The sequence below is a fragment of the Cordyceps fumosorosea genome, assembly GCF_001636725.1.
Source record: "Cordyceps fumosorosea ARSEF 2679 chromosome Unknown scaffold_41, whole genome shotgun sequence".
Lineage (NCBI taxonomy): Eukaryota > Fungi > Ascomycota > Sordariomycetes > Hypocreales > Cordycipitaceae > Cordyceps > Cordyceps fumosorosea.
In genome coordinates this window covers 112986-137780 of record NW_017387341.1, presented here as the reverse complement: position 1 = coordinate 137780, position 24795 = coordinate 112986, and the positions used below count along the sequence as shown (strand labels likewise).

The following is a 24795-nucleotide window of genomic DNA, read 5'->3' as shown; positions in this document are numbered from 1 at the left end:
GTGCTTGAACTAGAACCAGTCCCATATTTTCCGCCAGATAGGCGGTTTTGGGCCCTCTTCGTAATTAGCAGCCTTGGTGTCCATATCGACTCTGCGGCCGCCGTCGAGATCGATTTCCCAACTCCTCTTGAACTTGTCATCCCTCCAGACAAGCCTGCAAACAACATATATGACGCCAAACAAAGGAAGAAGAACATATGCATCAACAAAGTCACCGGCAACGAATGGTGAAAACGTTGTCCATCCCTGGACTAAGGCGAGAAAAACGTTGGCCGCAAGGCCGAAGTAGGCGACAAATGGATAGCCCATACTCTTGAAGGGAAGCTCGCCCAGGTCTCGATTTTGCGTGGTCCAGGCGCGGCGAAATCGGATATGCATAAAACTGATACTGCCCCAAACGAGGAATGTGCTTACGCCAGAGAGGTTGACAATGTAGGAGTAGGCCTTGGCGGCTCCGGTCGATACGTTCATCATGGAAATAGCTCCTACGGCGTTGGTAAGAAGAATAGCGGCGACGGGAACGCCCATCTTGTTGACGTTGCCCAGGATTCGCGGCGCCTTGCCAGATTGGGCCATGTAGAGAATTGTTCGAGAGCCAATGTATATGGAGGAGTTGATTGCGGAGATGCAAGTGATGAGGATAAACGCATTGATCAGATGGACGCCGCCCTCCCATCCGGCGGTTTGAATGGCAATGGTCATGGGGCTTTGCAGAGCCTTGGCACCGCCACCAACGAGGCCTTCTGCGTTGGCAGGGCAGGTAATGCCAAAGAATAGGGCAGATCCCATGTAGACGAAAATGATGCGCCAAAAGACTTGTCGGATAGCCTGAGGTACCGCAGTGCCAGGGTTTCTCGTCTCCGTAGCGGCCACAGCCACAGACTCTACACCAGCGTAAAATGTAGAGCAAAATATGAAGACTTTGGCAACGCCTCGGAAGCCATTTCCATTGAACGCGCCGGGATCATGCCAGTAGTGGAAGCCTAGTGCCGATTTTTGTCCAACAAGGCCGCCAGAGGCATAAACAATGGAGAATATAAAGTAGGCAGTCAGGCCAAGTAGCTTGAAGAGCGCGAGCCAAAACTCGGCCTCGCCAAACGCTTCAATGCCCAAAAGTTGGAAACCGAGAAACACGCTCCAGAAAATCAGGAAGAAGCCCCAGAGGGGAACCTTGGGCGCCCAGTACACCAAGATGCTGCAGATGACGTTGTATTCGTTGGCAAGGACGGCGGCCCAGATGATGAAGTAATTCCAGCCTACGGCGGTAGAAAATGACTTATCAACAAGGCGCTCGGCGAGCGAGACAAAGGAGCCACCACCAGGGTAGAGGGTAGTAAGCTCGCCGAGGGACTGCATAATGGCGAATGCAATGATACCTGGGATGCAGATGTTAGCTCGGCTCACAGATGAATGAGAACAAGGTAACTTGCCAATCACACCAAATCCAATGAGCAGCGACGCAGGTCCACCGCTGTTGAGCGCACCACCAGCACCGACAAGAAGTCCGGGGCCTATGATGCCGGCGAGAGCCATCATGGAAAGATGGCGATTCTTGAGGCCGCGCTTTACGCCTGAGTCGGGGTCGATTGCGCCTTGGGCGCTGCTGGTGTCGATGCCATTCCAGGCAGGGGCGGACTCGTAATCGACCTCGTGGGAGCTGTAGCCTTCACGCGACGTCGCAGCAGGGTCGTCTTTTTGAAGACCGTCGGCCGAGGGCGGCGATTGGTGATGCATGGTGGCGGCGGGAGGCTCCGTGGCCTAGTGTCGCGCAACCAGATACGGGTATGCGACAGGACAGCAGTTTCTGGAGTAATTTGGGGGAAAGAGACAACGAAACAACGATGTGAGGGGAAGGGGAAGGAGAGGCGCAAGAGGGGAGGGGAGGGGAAGAAGACGAGAAACTACTACTTTCAAGGTCGGGCCCAGGGTTGGATTGAGGGCTGGCTGCCGGTTCGGTGACTGCGGCAGCGCACATGGTCGCGGCACATCAGTTTTATCATGGCACTTGTGAAGAGCAGGACGCTAAACTGCGGATGGCAATTTGACGTGGATCTCGGAGTCTGGATTTAGGAGTTTAACAACGCCTGGCGGATTGACCGAGAGGAGCAGAAAAGAGCCGTCTTCAATCACGTCACGGACGAGATCCACACAGCACAGGAGTCTATCTCGTTTTCCTGATTAGCGTACAACGGGTGGCCGCATCTACAGCGGGACAACACCCATACGGCATACAAATGCTCCATTTCTACGGATACAGTCCGTCCCTTACTCGCCGAAATAATGGGACTTGTGGCTGGACAATAAAGAAAATTATCAGGGCAAATTGAGAATGCGATTGTGTACGGGCATTATCTCGGCCTTGCTGCATCGGCATGTGCTCTGTAAAATATACTCCAACTACTAAGGCTGGTTGCAGATGCGTGGGAAAGGCTCGTGGGGCGCTAACATTGCCGAAGCCAGCTGCTTTTTATTGTCCTCCCTCCTCACTCTTCCACAAACTTCCGTATCGTTCAAAGTGCAGTCTCGAGTCAGTTTCACTTCCTGGACTGACCCAATTCGAAGGATTTCCATTCTAGAACCTCCCTGCATTGCCTTTGGCGAAACATGCCACTCACTCCAGTCTTTTCAGCTTGCATTCTGGTGCAAGCCTCGCGATGGTGCCATCGACCCACAATGTAGCGTCTCGCTGCCAGCCGAGGTGCACCTTGGTCCTTGGCTGCCCATCACTGTAACCCTATCGGCGCCATGTCGATAGTTTCTTTGCCATGCGCCGAATCACGAAATCGAAAGTATCGGGCGAATGATTCCGAGCGATGCAAATACGACAGTATATGCGCAACAGGCGAGCACTAGACGCGACGGAGACCGTACCGAAGTCACTAACAGGGTACTAATCAAGCCTGCCTAGCAATATGGGCGAAGCACACATATATTTAATCTTGTACAATGGGCATCTTCGAAGATTTGAATACATATAATACGCATCTACTTTATGCAGATGTCTTGATAGCTCCTTGTGATACTTCGTCCGAGGGCTCAAACTTGCGTGGCACGAGACCCTCAGCCATTTTGATTGCTCCATCCAGGTCGTTTTTGTTAAAGAGAAACAGACCTTGGATAGCAGCAGTGCTCGTATGCCTATGAGACGGCGTGCCGTCAGCATTCTGCCCGAATAGACCCAACTCGTCTAGGCGCTGCAGGAACCGTTCTCTGCTCGCGTGATCCTCGTCCACATCACCGTAGAAGCGATCCCACATCTGGCTGGCCTGGTATCGGGTCGCCTCGCCGATTCTCATCATCATATCCACGCGACCTGGGCGGATCAGGGCGGGGTCGAGACGATCAATGTGGTTCGTCGTCAGGAACGCGAGGCGTTCCTCACCAGCGGCAATGCCGTCCAGGGCATTCAGAAGGCCGGAAAAGGTCACGCTGGCACCGCTGTATCCATCTGCATCGCGTTGTCGTCGATTGCTAAAGGCAGCGTCGGCATCTTCCAGCAGGAGCAGCGTGCGCTTGGGCAGCTTGGTCAGCAGGTAGGCCAGCTTATCGTCCGTCATTCCCATTTCACTCAGATTAATCATGGCAACGCCGAAATCCAGCTCGCCGGCGAGGGACTGAATAAACGAACTTTTGCCGCTCCCGGGCGGCCCAAACAACAGATACCCTCGTCTGTATGGGATGCCACGGTCGACGTACCACTGCTGCCGCGACAAGAAATCTTTTACGTCGCTTACGATACTGTCCTTGACCCCTTCGTCCAGTATTACCGATTCGAGCGGTCGTTTCTTTCGTGGATCTCCGAGAGGCGCCCATTCCATGCCGCGCGCCGAGTAGACGACCGTCTTGCCTTCGTTGGCCTTGGCGGCAAGTGCGTGCGCCTCGCTGAACACCTGCTCGAATATGTGGCGGTGCGCCCACAGCGTCGTCAGCTGTACAATCTCATGCGGCTCGCCCGTGTTCATGTTGGCCGTGCTGTGCTTTTCGCGGTTGACCGCGATGAACGCGCTGCGAAACTTGACAATGTGCCTGCCGTAGCCCGGCTGCAGGAAGAAGTGCGCACTAGGGGGGCCGCCGGCTGCTGCGCCCTTGGATGCCGTCGCCGTCGTCACGGAGAGGTTATGTATGCGCGTCAGGCGGGATGCGATGAACCCCGATGTCGGGCGAGGAGTGGATAGCCACGCGAGGATCCAGGAGTAGGCGGGATCCTGTTTGCTGATTTCGACGTTGACGAGCAGGCGCCGGCGCGCAGCTCCAGCTGCGACTATGACGCCTTTTCTGGCAAATGCGGCCGCGGCACCGAGTGACGCCAGGCCAATGCCACCCGCAAACAGCGGGTTATCAAACAACGCATTCAGGCTGAAAATTGACGCTGGCAAATCGTCACTAGGCATGTCGGTTGTTGTGCAATTCTCAGCCGCCTGCTTAAGCCTCCAGTCCCTGTGGATATGGTGAATGCTGACATAATCCCGCGGGCCTGCTCACGAAGCAATCAACACCACCAATCTTTGGCACAGCATGGAGTTATGATGGAGCATGACAAGTGTGGAATTATTGCATCTATATCTCAATGTTGTGCATGTATCTAACTCGGGCAGCATTGCAAGTGGCAGGGTCCTGATCACAACCTAACGCACGGGTATGTGGTAAGGGGCATCGGCCTACCCGGGAGAAGATGTATGAAATGTTCAGCCAGCTTCGCAATCATCGTGCGGGAAAAATGTTCTCTGGTGATGTGGATTGGCCTAGCATGCTGTCGTCATGTGTTTACCGTGTTTACCGGTCCGCTTGATCTTGTTAATAAGGCGAGCTAGCGGCTGTCGCATGATGCCACATGAATCAACACCACCTGACCCAGCAATGCAGGGTTGAACTCACCAAATGCAAGAACAATACTCGACCGCTGACTTCCCACCTCGACTGGCTGGTACGTCTCCCAACCCATGCTTCCTCGCACTGATTCTCACCCGTACATACAAAACACTATGACTTCATGACCCTCCATATCTCAATTTCTTGATAACTACATATTTCAAAACAGGAAGACAACATCCAACAAGAAACCCGCCAGGCTTCCATAGCTCAGTTGGTTAGAGCGTCGTACTAATATGGACTACATTCCGTCTTTGGTGATGCGAAGGTCGCAGGTTCAATCCCTGCTGGGAGCATATGACTCCACTGCCCAGCGCGTTTCTTTTTATTCTTTTTTTTTTCAGACGTTCACTGGACTAACTAACTACAATCGGTACTGATGTGTATCTTTCATGAGTATTCTTGCTGGCACCATGTCGGGAGCTTTCTGTATAGCTACGGCTTTTTTTTTCAACCTCAATTAAATTACTCTTCCACTCGCCGTGTCTACACCATTGTTGACCGGAGGCATGCCCATGCCTGGATTTATTCTTGACTACAGCCTCCGGCCACGGACCCAGACAACACATATATATGTATATCCACGAATAGATTCGTCAAGTATCACTGTCTATGGAAATACTAACTAGCAAAACCCCCGCATGTCTGCCACTCATCGCCAAAAACACTACTGTAGAACTTCACGACCCATTCAGTTTTTCAGCCGCTCTGCGCAAAAGTTCTCGACAGCGGGGACGACGCGGTCTGGAGAAAGCAGAGACGTTAGAATATCATCACCATTTGGATTTTGAAGGTAACGCACTCTGAGATTTGGTGTAGCCGCAGCCGTCAATGGTGCATCGCATGATATCCGGGTCTTGGAAGTCCAGGTCAGCGCAGATGCAGTGATGGTCGGCAAGTTCGCATTTGCCACGCTTATCGGCATAACTATTGATACAAAGAATGGCACACGATGGGATCTTGTCCTTGGGTAAACCAGGGTCCTGCATATCGAGACCGCGAATGTCCCCGAGAGGAGGAGGAATGATCGGGGCGGGAGTGATGGGCCGCGGCGTTTCGGAAGGTTTGGCAACTGGGCTAGCCTGGGCGAAGGCCACGACGGCCAGAATGGACATGGCAATGTTTTTCATGTTGAAGTGTTGTGGCGAGAATTGAGCTTGTGACAGGGGAACGCAGTGTTGCTGGAAGAAGAAAAAGAAGAAGTAGTAGAAGAAGAAGATTGACTCCATGATTATAAGCAGAAGCCGCACTAATATATATTCGAATAGCTTGCAAGATGAGCATGACGGATCGTCTAAGATACAGTTCTTCAAGAAAGCCACGGAGGCCTACCTTCCTGCTTTAGGCTCACTAGCCGAAGCAAATTTATGTCACTCGAGGCAGTAGGGCAACTGCTATAGTGCCTAGTTTGAGGCGTAACTAGGTAAGTAAATACAATGTTGTACATGGAAGTGACCAACACTAGCGATATGGGCAAGCTGTTGGCTGGAAAGTTGGACTCGACGCAGCAACAATGCAGCAACAAAGGCTCGGCATACGCCGCCTGTCGCGCCGCGCCACACCTACATTAATTTGGGCAGAAATGATATGTCGTGACGTCACGACAACTGTATTTACACACCTGGGTATCTACCCGCCCCTACATACATTGGGTCCGGCTATCCTATGCTGCCCTTTCAATAATCTGGGCCGCTGCTAACCTATGCGTGCAGCCTCTCCGAAACTGTGACTTTATCCCAGTTGGCCGGGCCTTCAGCCTCAAACATGCCCCTCTTGGAAATGACCCTGCCGAGACCTTGGTGCACCTCTGCTTGGAAGGGCTCGAAGGGGACTTTTTCGCCATCGATGCTGATGTAGCCGTCCTTTTGGTCGCGTGGGATGATGCGGTATGCCTTTACCTTTTTGTAGTGCACGTACGGTAGGTCGAAAAACTTGTTCGAGTCGACCGAGAGGAATGCCTTGAGTGCCTTGAACGTGGGGATGTCGCCGTTCATGGTGATCAGGTCCATGCATCCGTCCGTCGCCATGGCGGCGGGAAAAAAGTGCACGTCGGGCGCCATGTAGGCCATCTAGGGCTGTCAGCAATTGTTTTCCTTTCTGCGCGCAATAACAGGGACACACATTTCCGCAGTAAAAGGTGCCAACCTTGTCGTATGGCACCAATTCCCAACCCACGGGCAGGTCGTCCTTTATCGTTCCGAACCTCAGCTTGGGCAACCCATTGCCTTCGTCCTCATCTGCTTGCTCAGCGGCGGCCTTCCTGAGGCTCGGTACGCTCGCATGCCTCTTATAATGCTCCTTAACCTGAGGCTTTTCTACCTCGAGCTGCACCGCAATGTCGCATGGGTAGACCTTTTTGCGAAACACGCGTGAAATGACACCGTAGTCGAAGCGTGCGCTGCCCATCCACCTCAAATGTTCTGTGGCGAGGTCGCCCTCGGCAACGACTCCAAGCGATTGTGATAGAAACGAAATTATGCGCGCGTTGCCCTGAGTGATCGATACCAAATCCAGAGGCGTGACGACGCCCTTGACCAGAGCAAGGGCTGCATAGCTTGGCTTGTGGGATCCGTACAAGTTGCAGGACATGGCATTGCCTGAGCCGCAGGGAATGTGCCCAACAGCAATCTTGGATAGGGCCAGTCTGGCGTCAGGCCGTTTGGCCAGCCCGTTAAAGACCTCGTGCGGCGTGCCATCTCCCGAACATGGGATAATGGTGTCGTACTTGTGAATGTCCATCTGTTCCACTAGCTCCATGGCCTCGCCGCCTTTTTTCAAGAAGACAATATCCATTTCCATCCTTGCAGCGTCGAATATTGGCTTTACCTCATTTTGCCATCTCTTGATACCATTTCCGGGGCCGGCGTTGGGGTTGACGAGGACATAGGTGCGTCGCCTTTGTTGCGCGTCGCCGTAAGCACGGGATCGGAGCTCGGTCGCAAACGTCTCGGGGGAGCTTTCAGACCGCTCGTCGGTCGTGCTTATCGGTAAAGTCCATTTTCCAACATGAAAGGACTTATCGGACAACTGAGCGTATTCTATCGTAAAGTTGTCCTCGACGGCTTCGGCCCATAAGAGGTTGTAGAGTGGTATTGTTTGGCGTCCGCAGCGATCTGCACTCAGCATTAGCTTTTCCTATCCCCTGTTTCTTTTGATACGCACATTTTTTTGACTTCCTGTCGTCAACAGTAGCGGGGTCTAAAGGAATCATTAATACACAGGCCAAACCCAGATTCACCTACATTACTCCGTACCTTGAAGCACAAGCTCGGACTCCTCAATTGTCAGCGACCTGCCGCTAGCCAGTTGGAGCGATAGCTGGGTAGCTTGGACAGCGCCGTTACTGGTCATGGCTGCGACAAGCTGGCGGGAGGAGGGAGGTGATATGGACGTGTCCTTTGAGCGATGGAATTCGTGATATGTCTCTGCAAGCCCGCCGAAAGGAATGCGCCAAAACTAATGGCCGAGGTAGTCCCCCGGGTGAAGCTGCTGAGTGATCCTGTCACACGGACGATCTGCTAGCGTGGCGCGCAGACGAGAGAAGCAACGTTGCTTGAGATAAAGGTGCAAAACAAAAATCAATTTAACAAGAAAAGGCAGAGAGGGGTCAAGCAGCGGGAATAAGGAGCGTAGGTCGGCGACGACGGCGAAAGAGGGTAAAATATCTCGGGTGACTGTTCAGGGCTCCGTTTCCAAGCGTCCTGACTTTCGGCCTGCCGGAGGCTCCGGGTGGAACGACGGCGCGTAGGCGGAAAATGGGAGCTGGGTCCTGTCGGCTGGGGTTCGCGCAGCTGCAGCAAGCAAAATAGCGCCGCTGATCACGGCCCGGAATGCTCGTCTGGCCGTGCCACGGCTTGGGGTTGAACAATTAGGTATCCCGGGGCCTGTCGGAGTATTTGGTTCGCTGATTTACGTGAGCCGAAGCAACTAGTTGCTTGAACGCCGACGCAGCCGAGGTTGTGGTACACTAGGTAGTTATTTCCACATGGCAGGCCGTCGCTGTCCACTGTGGCGGCCGACTATTCATCAAGGAGACGAACCCTCATTAAACAGAAAAATCTGCAAGTTGGACTTTTATCTAGGCCGGACCAGCCATCCTTGCACTCCACGACAAATCTGATGAAACAAGTCTAATTTATTTTTGGTCCCTATACCCAGACCTACCAAGTATACTATATACCTACACCAAATCGCTCATACATGTACCTTTTCACCAAGTGCCGCGCCAACATATATCGGAAATCATTCACAAGACAAGCCTGGTCTATGCGATCATTTGAGCAATAGCCACCATTTCTGATCAGTACGGCGGTGCTGCTGATTCAGCCCGGGATCGCACAACCGTCTGTTCGCTCGAATAACCTACATTATTGAGCAACAGCAGCGCTTGCGCTTGTCCGCCGCGGATAGCCTACTTCAGGCGAGCCGGGTAACCTCGGGAAACTTGGCGTGGGCAGCTTCTTGGAAGACCGCTGCCTCGCTGCTATTCCAGCCCTTCAGAGTCTCCAGCACCTCAATGGCATCGGAAAAGGTGGTACTGGGCAAGTTGAGGGAAGCCGTAAGCTGCGTGACGCTGGTGTCATTGCTGCCATTTAGGGCACGCTCTGCGGCCACGAATGACAGTATGCTGCGGATGCTGTCCTTGTGCTCAGCCTGGTAGTCTGCGTTGTACTGGGACAGATCCGCGGCGACGTCTACCGCCGTGAATTCGGCCTTGAGAACCTCAAAAACCTTGGCCGGGAGACCGGAGGCCGTCTTTAACTTCTTGGCGAACGTAACAATCTGAGGGTGCAGCTTGGGATGACTGCTATCAAGGGCGATTGCGGCATTCAAGCAGCGAAGGGCCAGTACATACTTTTCTGCATTTATTGTTAGTCACGGCTCGTGGAAGTGAAGAGCAAACGTACCTCTGCGCATAAACACCTCAAAACCAGCCAGCTGCACTTGGATACTTTTCGGGCTGGCGTCCAGCATAGGAAACAGGAGCTTCATGGCCGCACCAAGCGGGTCAGTGGTAGCTGCCAGTGCCAGGCCCAAAGGATCTTCGTCCGTCTTCTTAGGTTCGCCATCGGGTCCCATAGCCTTATTGGGGTCTTGCCTGGCTTGCTTCTCGGCCGCATCGCGCTCCAGGCGTTGTTGTTCCCTTTTAGCTTTCTTGAGGGCTTTTTTCTGCGCCAAAAGAGCCTCAGAATCCGCCTCGCCGTTCGCATTGGCGGCAGCCTTGTCAGACAGATTTAAATAGATGCTGATAGCATCGAGAGCGGCGCGGGTATAAAAGGGATGGTCGAAAACATGGTCCTCCCATCGCACCATGTCGACATACGCGCGGATCTGGCCCTTGCGCAGGGAGAACCCGTGAAAGTCAAATTGGTCCTCCTGCCAGACTTCAAATATGGTGGCAATCTGATGGAAACGCTTGAGCGCGAGTCCGATGTTTCCCTGTCTTGCGTAGGCTCGGCCGTCTTCTGTCAGGAACCACATGCATTGCATATCTAGCAAGTCGGCGAGGGGTCCACCGACAGTGTCCGCACGCGTGAATAGCCCGACGGTCTTGAGGGCCTTTTCATTTTGGTTGTTGCGGAGCTGGTACTTGGCGGCTTTGCTGTTGATGTAGCGATCCTTCAAGTCCAAGGCTCTCGCGCAGTCCATCATCTCGGAGGCTTTTTTTAGGTTGCCGCTGTGCTTCAGGATCCTGGCCTTGGTCATGTGGTAGTCGACGCTTTTATTGTCCTTTGTAATGGCTCTTTCGATGTACTCCATGGCCTTGACCAGATCGCGGCTCATGTGGTAGTTGTGGTGCTGAGCAAGGTAGAAAAGAGCTGCAGCCTCACCCTTGTCCTTGCTGTCTGAGTCGGCCTTTGGGGAGTGGAGATAATCTTCGGCAAGCTCCAAAAGAGTGTCTTTCTTGAACTTGTTCGAGTAGAGATGCTTCAGGTTAGCAAAGGTTGAGGGGACACCCTTGTTTAACATGAGGGCAAGATAATCGCCAGCGGCTTGGCGGAAGTCTTCGCCGCTGAGAAAGTCGAGAGGGATTCGGCGTCCGGCGTCAGATCGGGGGTACTTGATGGCATACTCTTCGTAAACTGCCTTTCTAGCCTTCGCGTCATCCTCCGCGATGCCCAGCGCTCTCGTGAGCTGTGTGTAGTATGTCGCGTGCTCGCAGTTGCGGTCAATCAGAGCTCGGTAAGCCTTAGCAGCTTCCTCCTTACGATCGAGCTTCAAAAGATATTCAGCGCGGCTTTCAAGAACAGCGAGTCGGTCGAGGTTCTGCTTGGCATCAGTCTCTAGATGCTGGAGGGCACGTTTGTAGTCTCCTTGCTCCGCGATGATGGAGTTTTTGTACATGACGGCTTCCGAGTGCTCCAAATCGTATCGGGTCGGATTCGTCTTGAGAGTACCCTCGAAGGTAGTGATGACATTCTCCGCCTCAGTCAAGTTACCGGCTAAATGATGCGCGAGGGCGAGGGCTGTCCAGCTTTGTCGGATCTGGGGGCGAGCTTGCAGCATGGTGTTTCGAGTTTGAATGAAGCCCTGGTAGTCTCGCATCTGAACCTGCAACGCAGCTAGGTCGCGCTGTATTTGTGCCGAAGTCGGTTCCAGCTTGAGCGCAAACTTGTAGGCCTTGGCTGCCTCTTCAAAGTTCTTCTTTGCGCGGTAGAGAATACCGTACACGTGCCAGCAGATGTGAGACTTCATATCAGCAGTGAGGGCCTCTTTTCCCAAGGCAAACGCCTCCTCTGTCTTTCCTTGGCCATTGAGGATCAGGGCTTTCATAGCCATGGTTTCGCCGTGCTTTGGCACCTTTTTCAAGATCAGGTCCGCCGTCTTGAGGCCTCGCTTGTACTGCTTTTCCTCATAGCTGCGGAGGACTTGCCGAAATTGGGCAGCCTCCTTGGCCGCGAGCTGTTGCGGCATCGTGTCTATATCGCGAATCGACGGGGCGCAGTGTTTGAGTATCCGCGGCTATCAGAGAGTGGCCGTTTCAGGGCTTGTGGATAACTTGCAAAGGCTGACGAGCGCAGTGTAATTTGCAGCGCGTTCTGAGAAAGAGAACCAAGAAAAAAACTTCTGTGAACAATATTCAGAGCACAATCGCGCCACCCAGGGGATGCGCAAATGTCAAGAATCGAAGGTCGAGGTAAGGACAGGCAGGCAGAGAGCGAGCGCATTTGGTGGACTGTGTGGAAAGGTAGCCTGTATGCCTGGTAGCTTTGGTGTCCGGAGGATCCTCGGACGAGGAGGTATTAACGTGTGTGGGGCACATCAATCCATCATGGTTTACATTGGGGTGGTCGCTGTGTGCTGGAAGGTTTGTTAGGATGAGTTGGCTTGAGATATGCCTACTTGCTTACCTAGGTATGGACTTATGGGGTGTTAGAAATTGACGACTCTTTATCCTCACTGTTTTCTCAGTTTTGCTAGCCAAACGGTTGCAACAATCAATGCTGCAGCGAGGCAAGACGAGCAACGCGCTAAATTTCTACTCTAGAGACAATAGTATACATTTCCAGCCCAGGATTCGGTATTTGGTTATTTACGGTTTGCAGAATGCTTCTTCCAAATGTCAATGGCGGCTTGCCAATCTTTGGGCGGCTCCTGGCAGCGATCCTGAATTACCTCCCATGTGCGGTGCCGAACTATATCCTCAATAACACGCTCCTGGCGAAGAGTTGACGCCAGTAGCTCAGTTCGACTTTCACAAGGATAAAACCGCCCCGAGTATGGATCAAGACGTTCGTCAACAACTCGTTTGCTATCCTGCTTCCTTTGGAGCTCTCGCAGGGCAGTTTCGGGATCGTCAGGGTCAGGACTTGAAGCCACAGCAGCGCAGTATTCAAAAACCTGCGCCCGGGAATCCCACGCGGGGAATAAAATTTTGTCGAGAAATATTGCACATCGTTCCACATTGATATCCCCCCCTAGTTTTCTTGATGTTCTTTGTGAGGTTGAACTCGGATCAAAGCCGCCACGAGCGGGCGTTACCAGAGCGTTTAGATTTTGGCTGATTGTGTCGTCGACAGCCGAGCGCGAGAAGCGGAAAAATTCTGCACTCATTAGATTTAGCTTGGGTTCGAGGGTTCGTAGCATACCTCGTAATGTACTTGTCGAGAAGCAGAACTGTGGTGACAGCTGTGGCGTCGCTGGCGGTCGCGTCATGGTTACAGGCTGAAGCTGCGCAGCAGCAATGGGTGGCTCCGAAGCCGCCCGATTCCAGAAAATGCCAGCCAGAGTGATATCTATGTCGGAATTCGGATCAGGGTGCAGGCAGTAGTCGGAAGTCCCGGCAACTTGATGATGAGGCGATTGTGGAGGAGGCAGATTGAGAGCTGTGTACATAGCTGTGCGCGCTGCGAGTTAGCGGCCCCACTGACATCATCTCGGCCTGTGCAGCATCTGCATCGGAATCTGCAATCACCAGTGCGGTGACAGTCGCAAAAATGTGCAAAACTACACTGATCGATAGAGACGGCGGTCGCCTGAAGTTCAAATAATGAGCAGCGGCAGTATTAGGGCACGTTTCACCGCTTGTAGGCACACGCTGATGTACTGGAATAGGAATACTAAGCTGGTTTACAACTGTCACCAGCGTCCTGGTTTATTATCATAATTGATTGCAAAGTCAGTAAGAACGAGGCTGGAGTGTGGCAGAGTATCGTCATTTGCGTCACTGATCGTCAAATGCTGGAAGAGAGAAAGTGGGGAGTGTCGCGTGGGCAACACGCGGTCTAGCCCAATTAATTGATGAATTGTCCTTGTCCAACTTGAATTCTCTCCCTTGCACCGCCACATGCTTCTTCATCAGGGAATCAATAGCTCCGTCTCGCCACTTATCGCAACACTCTAAAACTTCTACTTCCTACAAACATTCTCAACCACAACATAACTCACCCCGCCATAACACACCCCGCACCGATATCATGTCCTCCGCCACAGCTCAGGCACAAGCTGGCAGCAGCAGCTGGACTGCTTTCCTAAAGGTATGAGGGGTACAATATGGATTTGCAATCAGCAGTCGCTCATAATTCTATCAGTCCATTGCCTCATTCAACGGCGACCTCTCGTCTCTAACGGCCCCGCCCTTCATCCTTTCGTCGCAGTCGCTGACCGAATTCTCCTCGTACTGGTCGACACACCCGAACCTGCTTGTCGCCGCCGCCTCTGAGGCCGATCCCGCCAAGCGCTCCATGCTAGTGCTCAAGTGGTTTCTTTCCACACTCAAGCACCAGTACGCCAGCCGCAGCGAGCAATTCGGCAACGAAAAGAAGCCACTGAACCCGTTTCTGGGCGAGCTCTTTCTTGGATCATGGAATGATGCAGCTGGCAAGACTACCCTTGTGTCTGAGCAAGTCAGCCACCACCCGCCTGCTACCGCCTACTGCATCCGCAACGATAAGACTGGCATTAAGCTTGAGGGCTACAATGCGCAAAAAGCCACTTTTCACAGCACCATCATTGTCAAGCAGATTGGCCACGCGGTGCTGACTATTCCCATTGGCGACAAGAAGGAGCCTGAGCATTACCTCATTACACTGCCATCTCTCCACATCGAGGGCCTCATCTTTGGCGCCCCATTTGTCGAGCTTGATGGCACAAGCTATATAACCAGCTCCAGCGGCTTCAGCTCTAAGGTTGACTACAGTGGCAAGGGGTGGCTTTCTGGAAAGAAGAACACTGTTATTGGCACCATCACCCCCACCGGCAAGGAAAAGGATGTGCTCTATAACGTGACAGGACAATGGAATGAGAAGCTCGAATTTTACTCTGGCGCGGCCAAGAAAAACTCTAAGTCTACTTTTGTCGATGAGTACGACGCCGCCAATGTCGCACAGACAGAGCTCCAGATTGCCCCTGTAGAGAAGCAACACCCGCTCGAATCACGCCGCGCCTGGGCCAAGGTTGCTGCAGGCATTCAATCCGGCGACATGGATGCCGTGTCCGCCGAGAAGGGCAAAATCGAGAATGCGCAGCGTGCCCTGCGCCACAAAGAGACGGCTCAGGAAACCGCTTGGAAGCGCCGCTACTTTACGGCCGTGGCTGTTGGCACCACCGACCCTATTCTCGAGAAGCTCGGTGCTGTTGGCGGGGTGGCTCTCGACGGCGAGCGCGACAAAACGGGCGGCCTGTGGAGATTCGATGCCAAGAAGGCTGAGGCTGCTGATGCAGAAACTTTGACTGAAGAGCAAACTACGTCGCTGCAAAAGGAAGTGCTGGGCCAATCATTGTCTTAAAATATACATAACTATACACCGACGTGGTCCGATCCGAGCTAGATTGTATCATTATCCATAATTTTATAAACGCAGACTTTCCCCGGTTTCACTTTGTAACGCAGCACATGCGTTGACGTATTTTTTCAATGACTATTTGATACTAGGTCACAACCCCAAAATGCAATCTCCGAGACTCCCCGACTATGCCAACAACTCTAGGTGTTTATCTTTTTGGTACGTATCACTAACTCGATGACGGATTTATAGCTGGTTGTTGTTGTTGAAGTCGGCGAGAGCGACAGCAACACGCTTCGACATGGTCTTTTCACCCTCGCGGACCCAGACACGGGGCTGCAGAAGTTAGTAGACGTACGATAAAAGGGGACGAAAAGTCTTACATCAAAGTACTTCTTGTTGGGCTTGTCGTCGCCGTCGGGATTGCCGACGGCGGTGAGGAGATAGTCCTTCTTATTCAGCATGTAGTCGCGAATGCCAGACATGTAAGCAAACTGCATGTCAGTGTCCATGTTGACCTTGACGACACCATGGCTGATAGCGTCGAGGTACTCCTGCTTGCTAGAGCCGGAGCCGCCGTGGAAGACAAAGAAGACGGGCTTATCGTTGGTAGAGCCAATGGCTGCCTTGACGTGAGCCTGGTGCTTTCCGAGAAGCTCGGGGTGCAACTTGACGTTTCCAGGCTTGTAGACACCATGAACGTTACCGAAACCAGCAGCGATGGAGAAGTAGGGGGAGATGGGAGAGAGGGTGTTGTAAATATTGAGGATGTCCTCAGGCTGAGTGTAAAGAGAGGCGTTGTCAACATCCTCGTTGTTGACACCATCCTCCTCACCACCAGTAATACCAATCTCCATTTCAAGCCACTGCTTCATGGGGGCGGCGCGCTTGAGGTACTCGGCGGTAGTCTTAATGTTCCAGTCGACAGGCTCCTCGGAAAGATCAATCATGTGAGAGCTGAAGAGGGGCTCGCCGGTGGCTTTGAAGTGAGCCTCATCAGCATCGAGCATGCCGTCGAGCCAGGGAAGAAGCTTCTTGGCGCAGTGGTCGGTGTGGAGGACGACGGGAATGCCGTAGGCCGGGGCAATGGAGCGAATGTAGTGAGCGCCTGCCACGGAGCCCGCAATAGAGGCAGCCTGGTCACCGTTGGCAACACCCTATAAAAGTTTGTCAGCATGTGGTTATAAGAGAATCGAGAATATCATACCTTGCCAGCAAAGTAGGCAGCACCACCCTGGGACATCTGGAGGACGATGGGAGACTTGGCATCGCGAGCAGCCTCTAGGGAAGCCACGACGGTAGAGGAGGAGGTGACGTTCTGAGAGGTCAGTTATGAGGGGGCTAAAATTTGAGCATCTGTAACTTACAATAGCAGGAATGGCGAACTGCTTTTCACGGGCGTACTCGAAGAGACGGAGAACATCATCACCGACAATTACGCCGGACTTGCGGGACAGAAGATCGGTGACACCCATTGTTGCGGTGGTTGCGTCTGTGGTGGGATTGGTTCAGGGGCAGGGGAGCTGTCTTTAAGCAACTAGAGAAATAATAAAGTCAGACACAAGGGTGCTTTGTCGGGATGCAATCAATTGCGACAAGAAAAGCACAGCAGACTGTTGGACTTGACTCGCAGCACCCACGGCCACGGCGCGGGGTTTTTAAAGCGGGCTTATCGATACCAACATGCTCCCATGCCGAAGTGGCAGGTTGGCGGGGTACCCTGATGCAACAACGAGACTTGAGGCTTTTTCATCGTATGCCATGGAGCGTTGGCTATCTGTGCTGTCCACAATTTTCCCATGACTCCATATGTTGTAGTTTTCGAATCGGGCCGGGAGAAGAGGTGATTGACCAGGCCGCTCGCCACGGGGCGTCGGCTGCTCGCTGCGTAGCTGGGTCAAACGGCAGGCGTTCGTGGTATGGCAGTACAGCTCTCTTGGTGTTGTCTAAACCAAGTGAGGTAATGCAAAGTGCAAAAGACAGAACTTACGGTAGGATCAACGAATCGAGAGGTATATGAGAGGCGTCTGTTTGGGTGTAGATGGAAGGAAGAAAACGTTGCGGGGTCCGTTGCTGCGGGAAAGGTTATTAGCTGGTTTGATGGGATCACAGGCGCTGCAGAGAGGCCTGCGGTAGCGGACACATCGGGACGCTCAACGGAAACATGCGGAACAAGGCACGAAAACTTTAGCTATCATGCCCGGTCTTGTTATTCCCAGCGGCGCCGATGGCGAAACGTACAAGCAATTATTGTGACGACCAGGTACTAATTTTTCTATGAGGCAATGCCGTGCCAGTGAAGCTGATGCGAACGGCAGTCTGCGTGAACACACTGTAGCTCTGACAATTACGGGCTGGGCACATTCTGATACCTTCAATCAGCCAATGACATCTCAGCAGTTGGCTTGGTCCCAATCCTTTCTTGCCTTGGTTCTGTAGCGTCAGAAAAGGCCCGAGAGGCCTGGATTCCATCTAATGCGAGTCTTCTGCTTGGTGTATAGTTATGACAAACGCCTGACCCTGTTTATCTGAATTGTTGAGAATTGGGATGCAACCAAGCTCTTCAGCGCCGTGAGATTGCCCCTCCAGGCGATAAGAAGCACCCCACCAAGGGCGACATCCACCCCACTTTGAACCTGGCCAGGCCGAGTTCTCTGGTTAACTTCGTAAGAAGAAATGAGGATATTCAAGAGGAGCCTGACAGAGCCAATGGAATACGGATAATTACATAGACATTCACTTGTAGTGTAGAAGTGGATTCTTTGATTTTGTTTCCGAGAAAATAATAACAGATAGCAGTAGCAAGCTTATTCAATAACTAATTGAAGAACTTTGCTGGCCATGTTAATTCATAAGGCTGTGCTAGGCTGTCCGGTAAAGCAAAAAGACTCCGCTGATGGAGATAATCACCGAATAGCTCTAGAGAGTAATGATGTATCACCTTAGTAGGTTATTAGGAATATTTCACTACAGTCAGAACTTGAATGCATGCCAGCTAAGCAGCGCAACTGAGGCATTCCGTTGCTACGACCTACCAGGTATGTATGTATGTACATGTATGTACCTTACCTAAGAGGGACCTGTAGGCAGGTCAACCCCAAAAACACCAGTGACCCTCGCACCCCACCACAGCCCCAAGTTCTTGCACTCGCGACTGAAAGCCACCCACAACCAACTAACCGCCGGTATCTCTGAAGCTTTTCGTAATGGCATCTTGGAGAACTAAAGAGCCCAAAGGGCCGGCGAAGCAATGGGGCCGCCTTAAGCCTGTACAAATGGATCCTTTGGAGGAGATGGGCTTGCCATCCAAAGGCGAAACGAGGTACCTCAATGGCCGCGAAGGCACGACGCCGTTCTAACGTGCACCTTGCTAGATTACATAGCGCCAAGACGCAGGAAAATTACTATAAACTAATCACTGAGCGCTACTTGAGCTTTTGCTCTGACGCAGGAGAGCGCGATGAGCTCCTTCGGCGATTTTCGTCCCTCGGCCTGGAACCCAACAACACAAAAGACAGCAACAACTATAGCATCGTAATTCCCGATACCGCCAGCGTCCAGTCGCTGCACAACCCATCGAATACAAAGACTTTGTCAATCATTATGTCGGCTCTCCGAAAACTTCGCGAGGGCATCGTCGCCTCCAATCGCACCGACGACTTTGCCATTCAGGCTTACTTGTTCTGCATTCGTCTCGCCGTTCTCGCCAAGCAGCCGGAATCATACCACGCCGCCATCCAACATTTGCTTCGAAGAATACACCCGGAGCAGAATTTAACGCTGATCGAGTTCCAAGAGGTCGTGGCATATCTGATTCTGGATACGGCATGCCGGCGGAGGGAGCTGTCCGAGGCGTACTCCCTACGGCACAAATATGCTCTCAACGACAAGAAAGTGAATGACGCGCTCTTCGCGCTGGCACATGACAACTTCATTTTGTTTCACCGAGTGCGAAAAGCTGTCGATGGCCATCGAGCCAGGATCCTAGAGTGGGCCGAACCCGAGCTACGACTGCATACACTCAAATGCTTTGGGCGCGCGTACTTAGGTGTTGAACTGAAGTATCTGGAAACGGCAACCAGCTCGGAATGGGATGATCTACAACAAAACGATGGCGTCGGCTGGCAATTAGACGGGACAAAGGTGGTAATTCGAAAAGTCAAGGCGCGATAGCAGTACAATGAACACCTCCTATGTGATGTATCATTAGGCGCAACCAAGTCACATCAGGGCTATTCAATTACATTTATATAAAAATACGTAATAATAACTTCGCACATACTTCTGACTACAGTGGGTGGCAAAATGAATTTGTCTATTGTTAGGTATCTTGCCTGAAATACCGACAAGACGTAAGATACTTAAGAGAGAGAGGTAAGGTACGTATTCAAGATACATTAAGATACTCAAGATACCCAAGATACGTAGGATACCTAGGACACCTAGGATATCTAGGGTATCTACGGAAGGTGAGATACCCAACTGGGGACAATTTACCTGTCACCACCTACTGTTCAGTTGTAGCACTTACCGCCAATATTTACCCCGACAAAAAACACAATTCTATTCTAAGAGGCTTAATTACCATTTAACATTTAGCACTCAACGAGCTTTCCACTTTGATTCCTACCCGAATACCTCCTATAACACGGTGCAATACCTACCTAGGTACCAGTTTGTGGCAGGGAGTCGGTTGCCAGCTCCAACGAACGAGAGGCAGCTGCCAGCTGCCAGCTGCCAACTGCAACTTCACATCCCAACTCATTGCGCAGCTCTTCACTTCTGCATCTAACCAGACAAAATGCCTCCACCGAAAAAGAAGGCAAAATCCTCTTACCAGACCGAGAAAGCGCCGTCGGTGCTGCTTTCTGACTTTCGCACAGCTTGGCCACTACAGTACGTTTTCCTCTCGGCCTCCCATGACCGTTTACACTCTAACCAAGAATTATAGAACCGGCGACGAAACGGCGGTGATTAAAGTTAAGAACGAAGAATTTAGCGTCCACAAGGCAGTCTTGGTCCAACATTCGGACTATTTTCGTGTATCGACAAAGACGTGGTACGACGAATCCGGAGGCGAAATCGGGTTCGATAACATCGATCCAAAATATTTTGCCTTGTTTCTTGGAGTGTTATACAGCTACTCCTCCATCGTCCCCCATACGGCGCCTGCTCCGGCAGCGAACCCGGAAGCACAGTCCCAAAGAACGCCGCTGCGAGATTACGTCGAAGTGTACAAGTTGTGCGATCGGTTTATTTGCCCAACTATTGGCGCGTACATGCTCTGCTGCATCCATACTTTAGTAAGCGACCGCCACAGAGCCCTATTCCGCTCCGCACTCGATAAGGCGCAACAACTATGGTGTACGACCGACTTTGCAGACGCTTTCGAGGCTCTTGAGCACAATCACGCCGAGCAGAAGAAGCTCGGAAACTTGATGATTGAGTACTTCTGCGAGGGCGTGTTCTATCGCTCATGGGAAGCTTCAGCTAAAGAAATGGAAAACAGACCGGCTTTTGTGTTGCAAGTCTCGCGATATTTTGCCTCGAAGCTTGCGCTTCTGTTAGAGCAGCGAACCAAACTCAAACGAAAAGAGCTCAAGATGCCTACCGTAGGGGAATGGATTGTCTAAAGCCCGGTGCATTAGCTCTCGCGGAATATTATGGGTGCAATTTTGATTTTCGGGGCGTCGCTGGTGACGCGTGGACTGCATTTAGCTTTAAAATAGACCGAGGGAATTCTCTATGTTTTTATCCTTCCTATCTTCCAAGTTCCTTTCTTATCTTCCCCATATTCCGGGGTTCACGATACCCGGGATGGGAGATTTAGAATAATGACCTGTGATGTACCACTCCATGGTTCCCAACTGATAAATGAGAGCAATGAAAACGCCGAGAAGTATGCATGTTCCAGTGCCCGCGACTGGAAGTGAATCAGCCAACGCCATGACGCCAAAAGATAAATACACCAATTGCAATCTGTTTCAGATCCACATGCAGATGTTGAACAAAGAGAATTACTTCTTTCCGCTCTCGTAGAATTGAATGGCCTTTTCCAAGCCTTCTAGACTTTCGCGGTCGCCGTATACGTCCATGAGCATGTCGTTGCGTCGTTGCCTCTCGCGATCTTCCTGGTATTGGGCTTCGAGCATGCGCTCGCGCTTCTCGCGGACGCTATCAATGTATACTTTCGCGCCGTAGCCTACAATAGAGAGGCCGACGATGGTGGGGGCCCTTTGACAGCACGAGTCGTTAGCTGTGAGTCGTTGTGACGCTTTTCCTTCCTTTCTTTCTGCTGTTGGCATAGTGCCTGTGCTGGTGCGGCCTGTAAATGACGTCGCGCTGCCAGTTTGTGATGTTCTTTTTATTTCGATATACGTACCATCTCATCGGAGAGCGCCGAGGTGCGGTTGTGTGAAGGTGTGGTAGGATGTTGGGGTGAACCCTCGCAGACGTGGAAAATGGACGGGGTGCAGAGGACATTGGTGGCGGTTTGTCGGGGAAGAGGTCGCGCGAGCGGTCCGGCGCTCGCGTGTCGATGTAATGCTTCGCTGTGGGCGACGAGGCGAACGCTCTTGCCAGATTCTGGACGCTGGAGGGCTGGTTGCGCGGGTTACCGGAATGGCAAATGAACCAGGCAAAATAGTTGACGAGGTAGTGCCTGGCCTCGGATCTTTTTTATGCGAGAACGGGGTCGGCGTCCCGGCTCACGCAATCTGGGGTATGGGCGGAGACGATGGCACTTGCAGCGCAGTGTTTGTGGCAAGCATGAGACTTGTAGAGTTATCCTTTACTGGTCAATATCGTTTTCCGAATAAAGAGCGGTTAGCGAAATAAAGACCGAAAGGATGCAAGAATGGGAAAGACGGTAATTTAAATCACAGACCAGGATGGCCCGCTCGGTGGCAGCTGTCCAAAATTCCGTTGCTACCTGAGCTGTGCTCCCCTCCTGGCCCCCTCTTTTCCCCCAGAGCCAGCAAAGCCCAGCTCTGGGTTGTCGCTCATACGACTATGTAATGATGAGCATATAACTCGGGCTACCTCCAAACGCTTGCCCAACTAGCGTGCGGAGCCCCATGCCCATGTGAAAGCACGCCGCAGGCATTTTTGCGACATTGTGGGGTGACTTGGGCTGGACGGCTCGGCTGGACCCGGCGTAAATGGAGGTTGTATCGGAACCTCACGGGCTCTAAGGCGTAAGTGTAACTGCATAGCTTCCAGCATCTGCAGGTCACGGTCGCAAGGTGCGCCATTTCCATGCGTAAAATGGTATGAAAATCTTCTTTTCTTGAACCACATGGGGAGCCCAGTCATTTGGGAGGCAAGCACCGTCGACAGACCAGTAAAAGAGTTGTTGCAATGCTTCGTCTCTGTACAATTTTACGGTCTGCTATCAAGCTCAGGCCCTTTCCAACCATCCGTCCAGACGCTGTCCAACCCCAAAACACATCTCTTCACCCCCTTCGCCATCCGTGGATGGGAATTGCAAACTACCAGCCCGTGCCGTCTCCGCCTTGGCTGCAGACGCTGCGGCATCCAATTGGATGCACTTTTCAAACCAGCTATCCCAGCAAAGATTCCAATCGCGGCTGCTCGTTTGTACTTCGCGGAAACTAAAGCAGCCTTCATTGTCCATGTACCAAAGCTGCACGAGAGTGGACGCCAGAAACTGATATCTGGAGTGGTGCGTTCCAAACTGCCACGGCCTGCCTCTGGCGAGTCCTTCTCGTCTCCAGATCTCGATGCGTACAAGATATTCCATCGTCAGTTGCTTCAGCTTTCCATCGTTGGGAATGGCCATCTTTGCCACCCGCCACGGCACCGGCGGATTCGTGGTCCCCAGGTGCGGTTGATGAAAGTTCTCGGCCAGAGACGCTAGGACATTGATTAATTCGCTCTCGAGGAAGCCAAAGCCGCTGCATTCCATGGAATCGCACTGTACTTTAAAATCCCTATAAGCCGCCTTGACCACGGGTGACTCGAAAAACGAATCGACACCAATGCGCACCTCCGAAAGAGAACCTGTGCAACAAGTCATAATCGATTCCGCTGCAACTGCAGTGTATTCTTTGTAGACATTCGGAACGAAAATCGTGTTGATGGTGAAGTCGTGGTCTTCGAGGATGGTTGCCAAGCGGCTCTTGTCGCGAAGCCACGCTCTTAGCTGCCCCGTTTGTGCGTCTGCCTTTGCCTTCTGTCGAGGCAACCGCAAACGCCTCATGACTCCTTTTCTTCTCTTGTTTTCGGGTAAAAGGCCTCCTCTTCTTCCTGTCGCCCGGAGAGATATGGTTATTTATAGATGAAGATTAGTAGTACCTGCACAAAGCGCTTCCGTACAGTCCACCTGCCTCAACAGACATGGATCTGTGCAACCAGTCCAGCTCTTTGATGGACGGCTCTATGCAGGAAGTCTCATTGATACATACATTCACCAAAGAAATTTTCTGCAATCTGCACTTCCGCAAAGGCATTTCGTCATGCCGTCCACATTGCCGTCTTGGTCATCCTGCTCATCCACAACGCCATCAACATAATCAAAGGTGAGCTCTTCACCACGCTGAATATCTTTGATAGCAAACAGCGCAAGATCATGGATATGTTTGTCTGCATGATCACCGACGCGAGCAAAGATACGAAGGTTGGGATCACATGAATGGTTGATAAAACGTGTCGGCCCCGACATGAACTCGCCGTCAACCTCAAGCGGCGGGCCGTTTAAACGTGGGTCCAGTGAGTCTGGGTCGGTAAACTTGTCGAGTGCGAAAAGATATACGTCTTTTTGCTGGGACACGGCCGAGTTTGCGCGGCGGCGGTCGGCCTCCTCTGCAGTGATGATTTCGCCAAGATATCGATCCACAAACTGGCCGCGTTTAATCAGTGCTGCTGAACGCACTCCTGAAGTGATCCATTAGCATCTTCAGCAGCCAATTCAACATCACGTAGCTGTACGTACCCCATCCGCGATTATCTGTTTTAAAAATTTGCAGCGGCACTGTGCGACCACGTTCGACAACCCTGTTGGGGCATCTGCTAGAGCAAGCGCAGCCTTTGTGGCATTCGTAGAGGGGCACAGATGAGTTTTGTAGTCTTGATCGCAATAGTCCTGCTTTTACTCCATGTGTATGGTACGGGTATGCCTTCTTAATACCGTCATTCATATTCATGCCTTTGTCGTTTTCTGTTTCTTCGTCTTCTTCCAGGTCGGCGAGACAAAGACAGTCGGTGTACTGGCAATTGCTATCATCTGTACAGGAGCAGCCACTGCGGAAACTATCCTCTGCGGGTTCCACTCCCTGGCCAAAAACCATGTCATTAATGAAGCGAAAGTCCTTTGGAAGGACTGTGCCATCGACGTCGTTGACAATGCTGATGGGGATCGTGTCCTGTGTGGGCAGCGAACGCAGCTGACACCAATGGCAGTTTTCACTCTGACTGGCCGCTGTCTTGAAGATATGATTAGCTCCTTACAATGTTAAAAGTCGGCTCTTGGCTCCTATGATCCATACTTTTCCATGGTGATAAAAGTGCTCCCGAATAGCTTGCTCCATTTTGAGCTTGGTGATTATGAGGCCTGGGTAATGAAAGTGGTGTTGTTACCGCGCGTTAAGCTGTCTTATTAACGTTTACATTTAGTTGCGAAAATCGAAAACGCAAGACGCGTAAGTGGGGAACAACGAACACTGTGCTGCTTGCAAGCATC

General features: G+C 52.0%; 12 protein-coding genes across 12 annotated transcripts; 3 read left to right on the top strand and 9 right to left on the bottom strand.

Moving 5' to 3' along the window:
• Positions 1-9: 9 nt before the first annotated feature.
• Positions 10-1734, bottom strand: ISF_09121 (general amino acid permease AGP3; the record flags this gene model as incomplete). The annotated part of the gene is made up of 1 exon (XM_018852724.1): positions 10-1734. The coding sequence occupies one exon, from the start codon at positions 1732-1734 to the stop codon at positions 10-12; it is 1725 nt and encodes a 574-aa protein (XP_018700142.1).
• Positions 1735-2990: 1256 nt separating this feature from the next.
• ISF_09120 (bcs1) lies at positions 2991-4391 on the bottom strand (the record flags this gene model as incomplete). The annotated part of the gene is made up of 1 exon (XM_018852723.1): positions 2991-4391. One exon carries the CDS (start codon positions 4389-4391, stop codon positions 2991-2993), a length of 1401 nt encoding a protein of 466 aa, XP_018700141.1.
• Positions 4392-5560: 1169 nt separating this feature from the next.
• ISF_09119 (Extracellular membrane protein, CFEM domain protein) lies at positions 5561-5999 on the bottom strand (the record flags this gene model as incomplete). The annotated part of the gene is made up of 2 exons (XM_018852722.1): positions 5561-5613; positions 5672-5999. 2 exons carry the CDS (start codon positions 5997-5999, stop codon positions 5561-5563), a joined length of 381 nt encoding a protein of 126 aa, XP_018700140.1.
• A 570-nt stretch (positions 6000-6569) lies between these two features.
• ISF_09118 (sphingosine kinase) lies at positions 6570-8220 on the bottom strand (the record flags this gene model as incomplete). Its single annotated transcript, XM_018852721.1, has 4 exons — positions 6570-6938; positions 6991-7982; positions 8032-8067; positions 8124-8220. 4 exons carry the CDS (start codon positions 8218-8220, stop codon positions 6570-6572), a joined length of 1494 nt encoding a protein of 497 aa, XP_018700139.1.
• A 1065-nt stretch (positions 8221-9285) lies between these two features.
• Positions 9286-11784, bottom strand: ISF_09117 (Alpha-acetyltransferase 15, NatA; the record flags this gene model as incomplete). The annotated part of the gene is made up of 2 exons (XM_018852720.1): positions 9286-9728; positions 9777-11784. The coding sequence occupies 2 exons, from the start codon at positions 11782-11784 to the stop codon at positions 9286-9288; spliced, it is 2451 nt and encodes an 816-aa protein (XP_018700138.1).
• Positions 11785-12399: 615 nt separating this feature from the next.
• On the bottom strand, positions 12400-13206 carry ISF_09116 (Caffeine-induced death protein 2; the record flags this gene model as incomplete). Its single annotated transcript, XM_018852719.1, has 1 exon — positions 12400-13206. One exon carries the CDS (start codon positions 13204-13206, stop codon positions 12400-12402), a length of 807 nt encoding a protein of 268 aa, XP_018700137.1.
• A 581-nt stretch (positions 13207-13787) lies between these two features.
• On the top strand, positions 13788-15098 carry ISF_09115 (Oxysterol-binding protein; the record flags this gene model as incomplete). The annotated part of the gene is made up of 2 exons (XM_018852718.1): positions 13788-13847; positions 13902-15098. The coding sequence occupies 2 exons, from the start codon at positions 13788-13790 to the stop codon at positions 15096-15098; spliced, it is 1257 nt and encodes a 418-aa protein (XP_018700136.1).
• Positions 15099-15341: 243 nt separating this feature from the next.
• Positions 15342-16570, bottom strand: ISF_09114 (fructose-bisphosphate aldolase, class II; the record flags this gene model as incomplete). Its single annotated transcript, XM_018852717.1, has 4 exons — positions 15342-15431; positions 15479-16252; positions 16303-16413; positions 16463-16570. The coding sequence occupies 4 exons, from the start codon at positions 16568-16570 to the stop codon at positions 15342-15344; spliced, it is 1083 nt and encodes a 360-aa protein (XP_018700135.1).
• Positions 16571-18301: 1731 nt separating this feature from the next.
• On the top strand, positions 18302-19268 carry ISF_09113 (hypothetical protein; the record flags this gene model as incomplete). The annotated part of the gene is made up of 2 exons (XM_018852716.1): positions 18302-18417; positions 18470-19268. The coding sequence occupies 2 exons, from the start codon at positions 18302-18304 to the stop codon at positions 19266-19268; spliced, it is 915 nt and encodes a 304-aa protein (XP_018700134.1).
• Positions 19269-19896: 628 nt separating this feature from the next.
• On the top strand, positions 19897-20728 carry ISF_09112 (BTB/POZ-like protein; the record flags this gene model as incomplete). Its single annotated transcript, XM_018852715.1, has 2 exons — positions 19897-19991; positions 20047-20728. 2 exons carry the CDS (start codon positions 19897-19899, stop codon positions 20726-20728), a joined length of 777 nt encoding a protein of 258 aa, XP_018700133.1.
• A 384-nt stretch (positions 20729-21112) lies between these two features.
• On the bottom strand, positions 21113-21400 carry ISF_09111 (hypothetical protein; the record flags this gene model as incomplete). The annotated part of the gene is made up of 1 exon (XM_018852714.1): positions 21113-21400. One exon carries the CDS (start codon positions 21398-21400, stop codon positions 21113-21115), a length of 288 nt encoding a protein of 95 aa, XP_018700132.1.
• Positions 21401-22494: 1094 nt separating this feature from the next.
• ISF_09110 (histone-lysine N-methyltransferase) lies at positions 22495-24643 on the bottom strand (the record flags this gene model as incomplete). Its single annotated transcript, XM_018852713.1, has 4 exons — positions 22495-23363; positions 23553-23990; positions 24049-24538; positions 24602-24643. The coding sequence occupies 4 exons, from the start codon at positions 24641-24643 to the stop codon at positions 22495-22497; spliced, it is 1839 nt and encodes a 612-aa protein (XP_018700131.1).
• Between the last annotated feature and the right edge of the window lie 152 nt (positions 24644-24795).